This window comes from Ornithorhynchus anatinus, chromosome 11 (genome assembly GCF_004115215.2).
Source record: "Ornithorhynchus anatinus isolate Pmale09 chromosome 11, mOrnAna1.pri.v4, whole genome shotgun sequence".
NCBI lineage: Eukaryota > Metazoa > Chordata > Mammalia > Monotremata > Ornithorhynchidae > Ornithorhynchus > Ornithorhynchus anatinus.
The window spans coordinates 58,604,246-58,617,232 of NC_041738.1; the positions used below are offsets into that span (position 1 = coordinate 58,604,246).

General features: G+C 54.1%; 1 protein-coding gene across 3 annotated transcripts in view; it reads left to right on the top strand.

Annotated features, from left to right (window-relative positions):
* Nucleotides 1-4,065, top strand: part of IGF2BP1 (insulin like growth factor 2 mRNA binding protein 1) — a 48,574-nt gene extending 44,509 nt beyond the window's left edge. For all 3 annotated transcript variants that reach the window (XM_029075749.2, XM_029075750.2, XM_029075751.2), the window contains 2 exons: nucleotides 1,593-1,706; nucleotides 3,286-4,065. In XM_029075749.2, coding sequence (XP_028931582.1) covers nucleotides 1,593-1,706; nucleotides 3,286-3,378 — 207 coding nt within the window. In that variant the 3' untranslated portion in view covers nucleotides 3,379-4,065. The remainder of the gene's footprint in view (nucleotides 1-1,592; nucleotides 1,707-3,285) is intronic.
* The last annotated feature ends 8,922 nt before the right edge of the window (nucleotides 4,066-12,987 follow it).

Here is a 12,987-nt window from a genome sequence, read left to right on the forward strand (position 1 = left end):
CTAGGTACTGAGAGATTACAGTATAACAGTAAACAGTCACATTCCCTGCCCACAATGAGCTCACAGTCTGGGAGGGGGGAAACAGATATTAATATAAATCAGCAAATTAATAAACTAGGTGGGAATGAGGAGGAGGTGGGCTCAGATCTCAACAAAAAACTCAAACTCCAATCCAACGAAATAGGCAACGCCTGGGGAAATTAGTCCCCTGCCCCGCCCACTCTGCCAGTAAAAGCAGGTGGGATTGAAGGAGTTTACAGTCTAGAGGAACAAATTTACAATCTAGACTCCTCCCCTCAATCTCCTGGTTCCACCTGCTGATATCAGCCCCTCCCGCCGATAGCAACCCCTCCCTCCAATTTCACTGTTCTGCTTCTCTGGCCTCAATTCCTCCCCCCAATCTCACAGCCCCTTCCTCTGTTGCAACTCCCCACGATCTCATATCTCCATTCTGTTCTCAAAGGCTCCTTCTCCTCCTAATCTCGTAGCTCTGCCCCTTTGACATCAACACCACCCCCTCCTATTTCACTGTTCCATCAATTCCTCCCCGGAAGGACTTGGGTTCTAATCCCAGCTCTGCCACTGGTCTGCTGTGTGACCTTGGGCAAAACACTTCACTTTTCTGTGCCTGTTACCTCATCTATAAAATTCATTGATCCACTCATTCACTTGGTTGTATTTATCGAGCGCTTACTCTGTGCAGAGCACTGTACTAAGCACTTGGGAGAGTACAATACAACAATAAACAGACATTCGCTGTCCACAATGAATTTACAGTCTAGAGGAGACAGACATTAATATAAATAAATAAATTACAGATATGTACAAAATGGGGATTAAGACTGTGAGCCCCAAGTGGGACAAGGACTGTTTCCAACCTGATTTGCTTTTATCAATTCCAGAACTTAGAACAGCGCCTGGCACACAGTAAGTCCTTAACAAATACCCTCATTATTATTATTACAGTCTCACGGCCTGTACTCCGCACACAGTAAGCGCTCAGTAAATACGACTGAATGAATGGTGTGACTCCTTCCCCATTTCATAGCTAAAAATAATAATAATTATTATGGTATTTGTTAGGCACTTTCTATGTGCCAGGCACCGTTTGGATACAAGTAAATCTGATAGGACACAGTCCCTGTCCCACATGGGGCTAACGGTCTCGATCCCCATTTTACAGAGAAGGTAACTGAGGCAAAGAGAAGTGGAAAGACTTGCCCAAGGTCACACAGCAGACATACGGTGGAGCCAGGACTAGAATCAGGTCCTTTCAACTCCAAAGCTGTGCTCTATCCACTACACCATGCTGCTTTTCAGCCTCCACCCATTAATAATAATAATGATGGCACCTCCCCCTTGATCTCATAGCCATCTGCACCAATCTCTGCTCCCATAATGCGACTTCTCCCCCTAATCTTATCGCTCTGCCCTCTGGCTCTTCCCCTTAATCTCACTGCTCTGTTCCCCCCACCCCCTGACCCCAGTTCCTTCTCCCGTCCCCTCATTCCCCCCTGCCCGCCTCTGTGCCCGCCCGCCCACCCCCCCCTCCCCGGCACTGCCCCCTGAGCCCAGTTCCCACCTCCGTGCAGGTCAATGAGCTCCAAAACCTGACCGCAGCTGAGGTGGTGGTGCCGAGAGACCAGACGCCCGATGAGAATGAACAAGTCATCGTCAAGATCATCGGACACTTCTACGCCAGTCAGGTACATTGTCGCGGGCGGGGCCAGGAATTTGGAAGGGTCTGGCAGAGTAAGCAGAGGTCCCAGGCCCAGACTTCCTCGCTATCCTTACGCAAGTCCTGCCTCTGGCCTGGAACATCCTCCCTCCTCATATCGGACAGACAGTGACTCTCCCCAACCTTCAGAGCCTTACTGAAGGCACTTCTCCGAGAGGCCTTCCCTGACTCCCCTCCTTTCCTCTTCTCCCACTCCCCTCAGTGTAGCCCTGACTTGCTCCCTTTATTCATCCCACCGCCCAGTCCCACAGCACTTATGGCCATAGCTGTGGTTTATTTATATTAAAGTCTGTCTCCTAGTCTAGACGGTAAGATCGTTGTGGGCAGGGAATGTATATTGTACTCTCCTAAGTGGTTAGTATAGGTGCTCTGTAGACAGTAAGTGGTCAATAAATGCAATTGACTGACTGACCTGTCATCTATGGTGAAGGGATCTCCCTGCCCCCCGGGGAGGTGACAATCAATCAGTGAATCAGTCAATCAATGATATTTATGGGGCCTATTATGTACAGACTTTGGGCAAGTCACTTAGCTTCTCAGTGCCTCAGTTACCTCATCTGTAAAATGGGAATTAAGACTGTGAGCCTCACGTAGGACAACCTGATTACCCTGTATCTACCCCAGTGCTTAGAACAGTGCTCGGCACATAGTAAGTGTTTAACAAATACCAACATTATTATTATTACAGGTAACTATACTAATAATACTAAATTGTGGTATTTGTTAAGTGTTTACTATATGCCAGGTACTGTACTAAGCACTGGGTAGATACAAAATAATCAGGTGGGTTACAGTCCCTGTCCCACATGGGGCTCACAGTCTTAATCTCCACTTTACAGCTGAGGTAACTGAGGCACAGAGAAGTAAAGTGATTTGCCCAAAGTCACACAGCAGACAAAGGGCAGAGCTGGGATTAGAACCCATGTCCTTCTGACTCCCAGGCTTGTGCTGTATTCATTGGGCCACCCTGCTTTTCCTCAAGGAGCTTTCAGTAAAGTCAGGAAAACAGACACAACCGACCCATCAGTGGTATTTGTAGTGTCGACTGTGTGCAGAGCACTGTAATAAGCCCTTTGGAGAGTACATTACAGTAGTTGGTAAACATGATCCCTGCCCTCCAGGAACTTAAAATTAATGGGGGAGAGAGACACAGCCGAGGAAGTGCTTAAGTAGTAGGGTGCGTAAGAAAAGATGTACAGAAGACCTCAGTCGCTCAACCGGACTCCTCAGTCCTGCCTTGGCCCTGGTCCAAGTGGGGTTAGACTGCTCCCAGAAAGAGGGTAGGAGCTGAAGTCCCAGATATTTGAGACTCAGTCCCAGAGCACGTGTACTGCCATCCTTCTGAGCTCCCAGCTTCTCTGCTCTGACCCCCGGGCCTCAAGAGGCCTGAGCCCGCCTTCTGCTCACCCCTTCTGCTACTCAAAGCCGTGGCGCTGTTTAGAACTCCACGGGGACCTCTGGCCCCCAGCTTCTGTGGGCCAGACTGCGCTCCCCCTCACCACCATCACCCTCTCTGTGTCCCCCCCAACCCCTCCGGTCCCCATCAGATGGCCCAGCGGAAGATCCGGGACATCCTCGCCCAGGCGAAACAGCAGCACCACAAGGGGCAGAGCGGCCAGACCCAAGCCCGGAGGAAATGAGCCAAGATTCCCGACCCCCGACCCCCGACCCCGTCCGCCCCAGAAGCGGTGTGGAAGCCAAGCGAGACCTTCCGGGGCCCCAGCGCCAGGCCCTCAGAGAGCGTGGGAACCAGGTTGGGCTAGGTGCCATTCCGGGCCCATCCGGCCTGCCCGCTTGTTGATGTTCCGATGACAAAAGCTGTCCCCGACCCCTAACCCCGTCCCCTCCCCTTCCCGGTCTGCCCTGCCCCTCAGAGGAGCACCCCCACCCCCCACCCCTCATCCCCACCCGAGCCAAGACACTCTTAGACAAGGATTTCCAGCCTCTGCCACTCGCAGCGGGGCCCGAGCTGGGTCTCCCGGAGCCCAGGTCACTCCTGACAGGAACGCGGTGGGAGGGGGAGGTGCCGAACCCTCCGTGTACCAACCGCCTCCCTCGGCACGTGTGCTCTCGTGTGCCCGGTTGTGCGGAGGCACGAGTATGGGGCCGTGGTCATGGCTGCTTCCTGTCCCTAGGTGGATCTCTGTGATGGAGTTTAAGGGTTGGATGTGTGTCCCCGGGGAGGACGGTAACACCTATTGGCCCAGTGTCCACAGCAGCGAGGCCAGTGGCTCCCAGAGGCCCCCAGAAACCCGCCGCGGCCTTCCAGTGGGATTGGGCTAGAGAGCGGGGGTAAGGAGGGAGGGGCCGGAGGGGGAGATCTCAGGGTTTAGGGGCAGACGGGGGACGGGGCAGAGGCCACGCATTCCCTCCAGCCTCTAGGAGAGGAGACTGGGCCCTAAGCTGGGCTCTGGGGTGGCTGGGGGTGGGGCCAGGGGCAGGGTTTGGGCCCGAGGGGGTGGGCCATCAACCCCGCTCCCCCCGCCCCCCAACTTTCTCGCAGCAGCCAAGGCCGGAGAGCAGGGCCAAGGGGGAACAGCTGGCATGTTTAGTAAAACTACCTCAAGGTATGAAGTTACCTCAGCGATTCCTCCTTATCGTCCCTCTTTTGCTTCCCCCTTTTGGCTTACTGATATTTTATATAAAAGAGAAAAAAAGAGAGAAGCCGATAGTCTTGAATATTTTATTTTTTTAATGAAAAAGAAGAAAGTTACATTTCACAATCTCCTAGGTAGCCGGGGGCATTGCGAGCAGGGAGCCGGGTTAGGGACGCTGTGGAGAGGGCCAGGACCTGCCCCAAGGCCTCTCCTCCTGGCCATATGCTGTAGCCACACCCCAGGGCCACGGGCCACATGTCTCAGGCTCTCTCCCCTACTCTCCCCCTCTGCTCTACCTTTCCACTTCTCCTTCCCGTATTCTACCTCTGCTCCCTCTCCCCTTGGCTTCCTTCCCTGCTCTCCCCGTGCACTCTTCCTTAACCTGCCTCTATTCTCTCCCCCATCCCACTTCTCCTCTCTTCCCCGTCCTACCTCTGTCCCTTTCCCCCTCCAAACCTCTGCTTTCCCCGACTCCCCGCCTCTGCTCCCTCGCCCCTCGGCTTCCTTCCCTGCTCCCCCGTGCTCTGTTCCTTAACCTGCCTCGATTCCCTCGCCACACCGCCTCTCCTCTGTCCCCCTGCCCTGCCTCTTCCCCCTCCCCCCATCACACCTCTGCTCCCTTCCCTTCCCTGCTTCTTTTCCCTGCTCCACCCCACCTCTGCTCCCTCCCCTGCCTGCCTCTGCTCCCTCCCCCTGCCCTGCCTCTGCTCCGTCCCTCCTCAGGGCCAGGAAAGGTGTTAGGTTGTCACCCCTCCCCTGCTGTCCCGCAGAGCCCAGAGCAACTCCCGCAGTGCCCTGTCCGAATCTGGAGTGAGGTGGAGGGACTTCATCCCCGGCCTAGTCCAGGGGACGGCTCTCAGTTTCTGATCGGTTTTCTCATTTCCGCCTGGGCTGAGCCCCCAGGCTGCCGTTCCTGTCGGACCCCGGCCACCTCCCACCTCCCCGTGGAGTAGAGCCGCCCCATCCCACAGCTGTGGCTGCCATGACAAGCTGCTAGGTTCCCAGCAGCGATGCCTTGGGGCAGATAATAGGGCGGCCACAAAGCATTGGGTAGCCCTCAGTGTACCACATCCCCGACAGATCACCGGTAGGTTGTCGCGTACCACATCCCTGTCAGCTCGCCGACCTGGCTCCCCTGGCCTTAGGGCAGGTTTGGTCAGCCTAAACTGGCCACAACTGCCTCTTGTTTCCGGGCTCTGCAGGGGACTGGGCTTGGCCTGCACACTGAAGCCACCCAACCACCGACTCAATCCTCTGGCTGCCTCGAGAGGCCGTCGAGGGCCCCCGTCCCGCTCTTCTGGGGTTTCTCTAGACAGCTGCCATCAGTGGCTGGTTTGGTCCCTCCGTGACTCAGTGAGAGTTTCCAGTCTTTGTTGCCTCTAGGTCCACAGAGCCATGGCCCCGGCCCCGAGGACCAGCACGGCCACGTGGTCCCTTCCTCCGGCCAATGGGGTGGGGAGGTCAGGGAGAGGCCTGAGGCCCGGGAGCCATGGGGAGAGGCGTCCGAGATCTTTCAGGCCGCCCGGGACTCGGGCCGTCAGATCGGCTCGCCCGCTTCTCCTAGACCCCCCGGATGGCGGGGGACGTTTGGTTGTCGGTCACCTGGACCCGAGGACTTTTCGACGGCAAGCATTTCCCGTTCCTCGCCCCAACGGTCTCGGTGGAGAGGGCGCCCACGGAGTCTGACGTCACGTTGTTGCAGCCTCCTGCCCTGTGACCCATCCCTGGCTGGACTCAACCCTCTGAGTTTCACATCACACTTCTCTCCGCCCCACCCAGTTCATCCCAGCAGTTGGAGGTGACCTCCGTCCGGACTCCACAGCCAGTTCCCTAGCGAGAGCTCTCCAGGCCAAGGCAGGAAAGTCAACTGAATGGAAATGGTCCTGGGGTCAGGGCAAGGAGCAAGACTTCATCTCCCATCCTCCCCGGGCCTTACTTCCCCTCTCCCTTGGGCCTCGTTTCCCGGCCTGGATCAGAGACCCATTGACCAGCTCTGAGGACAGCCAGAACTCCGACTCCGGGCTGAGGAGGCCTCGAGGCAAGGAAGGCTTGAAAGGAGATGTGACGAACCAACCGCTCATTGAGCAAGATCACAAAATTGCATTTTCAGAAAGAGCTTTTCTTTTAGGATTCCTTTTTTTTTTTTGCTTCCTGTAAACAAAGGCCCGGTTCTAACCCTGGGCGGGAGGGGGCGGCTGCAGTTTTAAACCCCTTCCTTCCCTCTCCCCCCCACAGTCGGCTCCAATCCTAGGAGCCCTGGAAGTGCAGGGAATCCAGTTCCCAACCTCTCAGGCCCAGAACTGCTGGCTTTAACACCCTTTCGAGCACAGGCCAAAGCTGCTCAACTTGGCTTATTGGAGGAACCTGCTCTACCCCGGATGCCTGTGGGCCTCAACTGTTCTGGAGGGAGAGGGCAAAGACCTTGCCAAGAGGCAGAATCTGGGATGTCAGAGCCAAGAGCACACCCCATCTTTTGCCAGTCACCGAGGGCCATGACGAGGGTGGGGGGGCTATGCTATCAGTGGGGCGGCGATGTCCTGAGGCCTGGTCACCTCTCTTGGGCCCCCGGTCCTCTCCTGGATTGGCCGGCGGCAGAATCTGGATGGAACCCCCCTTTTTGGCTCCCACCGGTCCCATCTCCCCATCTGGACCATGGGGAAATTGTGATGCTACAAACTACCTCACTGAGCTGCTGCCCCGGAGCCTCCTGGGAGAATCTCAGCCCCTAGCTGAGGGCAGCTGCATCTTCCAGGGCTCCTGGGGATGGAGGCAGGGAGCAGGGGGCCCCAGATCCTCCCTGTCCATCCACTGGAAGGGCCGGGGGGAGGTTTCAGGACTCCCCGAGGGCCCGTTTTGCCCCTCCACCTCACCCCGGCAAGATCTTTTTTCCTATCAGCTGGCTCAGGGTCGGAGCCCAGCCTGCATGCTGCTCTGTCGTCAGGGGTAAAAAGGAGACAGATTATAGGCTGGTAAGCAGAAGGGAAGGAGAGAAGGGGATCTGGATCGGGCTCCCGGCCAAATCCACCCGTGAGCCCCACAGTTCTCCCAGTCTGGAGTTTCGGGATCCAGAGAAACCTGAGCTCCGGCTTGGAGGGATGTGGATGGCTTGGCTCTCTTTCTCTCCTGCCTCCACGGGTCCAGGCGCACCTGCCACTCTTGCTCACAGAGTGAATTTAGCCGTTTCTTCAGTGAACTGGCAAGCGCCTCCGGCCTGGAACCAGGTGACCCTGCTCCCTGAACTCCCGCTCTGATGCCTAGCCAATTCCAGACTGCCCACCGTCACTGGGCATCATGGGGGAGGAAGGGAAGGAATGAAGCAAGCCCTCAGGGCAGGGGAAGAGGTGAGGCTGAAGAGATTTAAGAAGGAAGCCAGGGCAGGAGAAGCTAGTATAAACAGAATTGTTACCTCAGACCTCACAGAGGCAGCGGGATCACTAGCAGGGGCCGTGTCACACACCCCAGGAAGCCATCCCCTCATCCGCAAAATCAATCCTGGCCTCTGGAGCGTTCCGTTATTGCTCCCTCGCACTTGTTTCCCTCCTAGGGTGGGGCTCCTGGACCCCCACCGTCTTCTCCCAACTTGGACCTGTCTAAGCAACTGGAACTTGAAACCAGAGCTGACCCTTCTCACTACAAATTAATCTGCATCCAACTTCCAGCTTGCACTTGAGCTTGTAGTCCTGCTGGCCCCAAGTGGAGCCCCGGGGCCTAGAGTCAGGGTTGTTCATGGAGGATGAGGGGAGGCTACAGCCCCCATCCCCACCTCAGACCCTAGCCCTCTCTGCCTAGGGCAGGGGTGCCCAGAGGCCGGGAGAACAGAGAGACCTTTAGGATGGCAGATACCAATCACTGCCCGGAGAAACAGCCCTCCCCATCCCCTTCAACTCAGCCTCTGGCTCCCGAAGAAATCTCCCGGCCTCTCACGGGGCCTAGCCTAGTCTGAAACAGTCTCCTTTTTGTGTGTCTACCTCTTAGCCAACAGTAGGGAAGGGTGGGGAGTAGCCACTCCAATCGCCGAAGTATCCGAGGGAAACACGCTTTTCCAAAGAAACTCCGCGCTACCCTGAACAACGACCCAAAGCAGCTTCTACCCGAACCAAAACAGGAAGCCCCATCCAGAGTCTGCCGAATCAGCCCACGCTGTCGAATTCACCAGTCGGAATCGTGTCCTTGGGACTCTGCCCCTCTAATGTGTTCTGATCTTCCAAGAAGCCTCTCTCTGTTCTCTGAAGAAATGGGGTTTTCCCACAGCCCTTCCCCGGACCATAGCAGGGACACGGCCCACCTCACCTCCCTGACGGTTGTCTGCCTGAAACCAGCCAACGGGGTGCGTGGAAGTTGCCCGGGAGGCCCGGACGCTCGAGCCTCCACAAGAATCTGGTCCCCAAATCCAGTCTCAGTCAGCGTCCCCAGGAAAGGTAATCGCCAAGCCCCCTCCGTTGCCCACCCACTCACACTTGGCCCGGCCGGGGACCGAGTCAGCGTGGATGTCTCGGGCAGAGCGATAGGCAAAGACCTCGGATGTTCCTAAGCAGAAAGAAATTAAGATCATCCGGACCACGTTCTACTCTCTCCCCTAGGTGATGCTTCTGGTTCAAATTCTTGTCATTGTACTTGACTGTAACAGTGTGATTGTGTCCTCTCTGTATCCCCTCTGTCTCCTGTCCTCTGGGTGGGGATGAGGGGTGGAGGGGGGGAACTGGTGCAGACCGTTAGCCCCCTTGCTTGGACCGATACAGGCTCGAGTTTTCCTCCAACGAAGGTTGTATTGTACTCTCCCAAGTGCTTAGTCCAGTGCTCTGCACACAGTAAGCACTCGGTAAATACCATTGATTAATTGGTCGATCGATTGTTTTCAGCCACCAACCGCTTACTCCAACGTCCCCTCTCTGAAATAAAAGGAGCAAAGTATCCCCACTGCTGGTTGGTTGCCTGTGTTATTTGTCGTCGGGGGTTGCGGGGAGCTAGACTTGGGGGAGGGTGGCAGGTTTGGTGATCGGTTTGGCCTCAGCTGACTTTCTTTTTTAATTGTATTCGTTAAGTGGTTATTACGTGCCAAGCTCTGTATTAAACACTGGGGTCGATACAAGATACTCATTTGGACACAGCCCCTATCCCACTTGGAGCTCACACTCTTAAGTAGGTGGCAAGAGGATATAATCCTCATTTTACAGCTGAGGAAACAGAGGCACAGAGAAGCGAAGTAACTTGACCAAAGTCACACAGCAGAGAAGTGGCAGAGGTGGGATTAGAACCCAGGTCCTTCGACTCCCAGGCCTGACTCTAACCACAAGGCCACGTTGCTTCTCTTCTCAGCACCTGCTCCGGGTATCCCCATCCTTTAGCTGCACAGCTTGATTGCAACGGTCAAGCCGGGCACTGGGAGCATGGGAGGGTGGATGCCCTTCACCGTCCGTGAGGTGACTGGAAGAGATGGGCAGAAGAGCGGCAAGAGGACCACGAGGTGGGGGATGGAGAAATCTCAAGTGTTCGGCCCGGGGATGACCGGAAGGGTTGGACCGCCCTGACCAACAAGACGGCAGATTCCGTGCCCCCCAGAGCTACTTGTGGGTGTAAGAAGGCTGGACCCGGTGAGAGACTTGGTGAGGGACCGTTAGGTCACTAGGGGACGGGGCAGAGATGAAGCGAGGCAGTGGGTCATCGCTCCCCTCGCCGCCATGGACACCACCCACGGTTTCAGAGTGGCAACCAGGGGCCATCTTGGCCCCCCAGCAGGCCCTAAATCCTCCCCACTGTAGGCAGGACACCCACTCACAACACCTCAGTCATGGCAGCTCCAGCCAGGTTGGGGACTGGGGAAGGTATCTAGAGGTATCAACCTGTACCCACCTGTGAAAAGTTGGGAAAGGAAGAGAGGAGCTGTGATTAGTCTATTCCATCCAACTCCTTCCCCTTATGGACAGGTCTGTTCCACACTGCCTTACACACTCATGGGTTGGTCTATTTCATCCAACCCCTCCTCTTCATGAATCTATTCCATGCATCCCTACCCACTCGTGGATTGGTTTGCTCCATCTGACCGATTTTCTCTCCACCAGCCTTTCCCTTCTTCAAGCCACACGTCATTTTGTTGCTTTCACCTTAAGAGGTAATTCTGCAAGCACCATTCCTCAAAAATGCATTCATTCGTTCAATAGTATTTATTGAGCGCTTACTATGTGCAGAGCACAGTACTAAGCGCTTGGAATGGACAATTCAGCAACAGATAGAGACAATCCCTGCCCATTGATGGGCTTACAGTCTAATCCGGGGAGACAGTCAAAAACAAGACAACCTAATAGCAATAAATAGAATCAAGGGGATGTACACCTCATTAACAAAATAAATAGGGTAATAAAAATATATACAATTGAGCAAATGAGCACATTGCTGAGGGGAAGGAGCAGAGGGAAACGGGGGGAAAGGGAGCTTAGCTGAGGGGCGGTGAAGGGGGGTGCAGAGAGGCAGCAGAGGGAGCAGAGGGAAAAGGGGAAGCTCAGTCTGGGAAGGCCTCTCGGAGGAGGTGAGCTCTCAGTAGGACTTTGAAGAGGGGAAGAGAGTTAGTTTGGCGGAAGTGAGGAGGGAGGGCATTCCAGGACAGCAGGAGGACGTAAAAATGGCAATCCATCCATCTCCCATTAGACAGAAACTCCTGATGGTTGACTTTAAGGCACTCCATCAGTTTCCTCCCTCATAATTAACCACTCTCTCTTCACACTACTCTCCAGCTCACCCTCTAAAATATTGTTCTGCACACATCTCCAGACACCAAAAACTTCCAGTCATCACCCATTCCTCTGCGTCAAGCAGGGACTCTTAACAATAGACTTTAAAGTATTTGGCTTTACCTTGTTCTCAACTCCCCCACGTCCGACTCCTGTATTCTACCTTTCTTCCTGATTCAGACTCCCTCACCCTTGAAATCCACCAGGTCTCAGCTTTCAAAGCTTTTCTCCCACCTCCTCCAGGAGGAGGCTTCCCTAATTTTGTTTTTCTCCCTATCACACTTTCTCAACAATCCTAATAGCAATAATGGCTTTTGTTCAGTGCTTACTATGTGCTAAGCACTGTACTAATTGCTGAGGTAGACACAAGCTAATCAGGCGGGACACAGTCCCTGTCCCTGATGGAGTTCACAGTTTAAGTAGGTCTCACCTCCTCAGTTCTCTTCTGACACCACGTCCACATTCTTCTCAGTCTTTTTGTTCCCACAGCCTCTCACCTCACTTTTTCATATATCCATTTACCCACGCTACTGTTTGAACATTTATTCTTCCTAGCGTAAATTATTTTATGTCTGCCTCCCCTACTAGACTATAAACTCCTTGAGGACAGGGACCCTAGCTTCTATCTCAATTGTATTAATAATAATAATTGAGGTATTTGTTAAACTCTTACTATGTGCCAGACTCTCTATTACATGCTGAGGTGGGTGCAAAAGAAACAGCATGGCCTAGTGGCAAGAGCACAGGCTAGGGAATCAGAGGTCATGGGTTCTAATTCTGTCTCTGCCACTTTGCTGTCTGAACTTGTGCAAGTCACAACTTCTCAGTGCCTCAGTTACCTCATCTGTAAAATGGGGATTGAGACTGTGACCCCCCTGTGGGACAGTGATTATGTCCAACCTGATTACCTTGTATCTATCCTGTTGCTTAAAACAGTGCTTGGCACACAGTAAGCACTTACCAATATCATAATTATTATTATACAAGCAAATCAGGTTGGACACAGTCCCTGTTCCACTTGGGGCTCACGGTCTTAATCCCCATTTTAAAGAGGAGGTAACTGAGGCCCAGGGAAGTGAAGTGAGTTTCCCAAGGCCCCATGGCAGACAAGGGGCGGAACCAGGATTAGAATCCATATCCTTCTGACTCCCAGGGCCGTGCTCTACCCACTACACTCTGCTGTTTCCCACTATGCCATGGTGCTTCCCTTGTATTCCTCTAAACGCCTAATACAGTGTTCTGCATCCGGTAGGCACTCCCTAAATACTATTTCTTGATTGGTTGAGCTCAACTGAAGAGCAGGTGGGAGGCCCCTTCTGAGAGACAGCTAGGCAAGCTAGGGAAGCAGCATGGCTTAGTGGAAAGAGCTCGGCCTTGGGAGTCAGAGGACGTGGGTTCTAATCCCGGCTCCGCCACTACTCTGCTGTGTGACCTTGGTCACTTCACTTCTCTATGCCTCAGTTACCTCATTTGTAAAATGGGGATTAAGACTGTGAGTCCCAAGTAGGACGACCTGATGACCTTGTATCTACCCCAGAGCTTAGAACAGTGCTTGGCACATAGGAAGCGCTTAACAAATACTATTATTATTACTATTATTAGGCAGAAGGAAGAGGAGGAAGGTGGTAAAGCAGGTAGAAGGGGCCGGGAGGGAACCAAGCAGCCCAGAGACGGTTCCTAAGAGAGGCCTGTAGAGGGAGCCCGGGAGCCACAGAGGAGCCGCTGCTGACCATTCATTCATTCATTCACCGTCCCTGTCCCACATGGGGCTTCATTCATTCATTCGTTCATTCATTCATTCATAATAACTTGGTATTTGTTAAGCGCTTCCTACGTGCCAAGCACTGTTCTAAGCGCTGGGTAGATACAAGGCCATCAGGTTGACCTACAGTTTTAATCCCCATTTTCCAGATGAGGAAACTGAGGC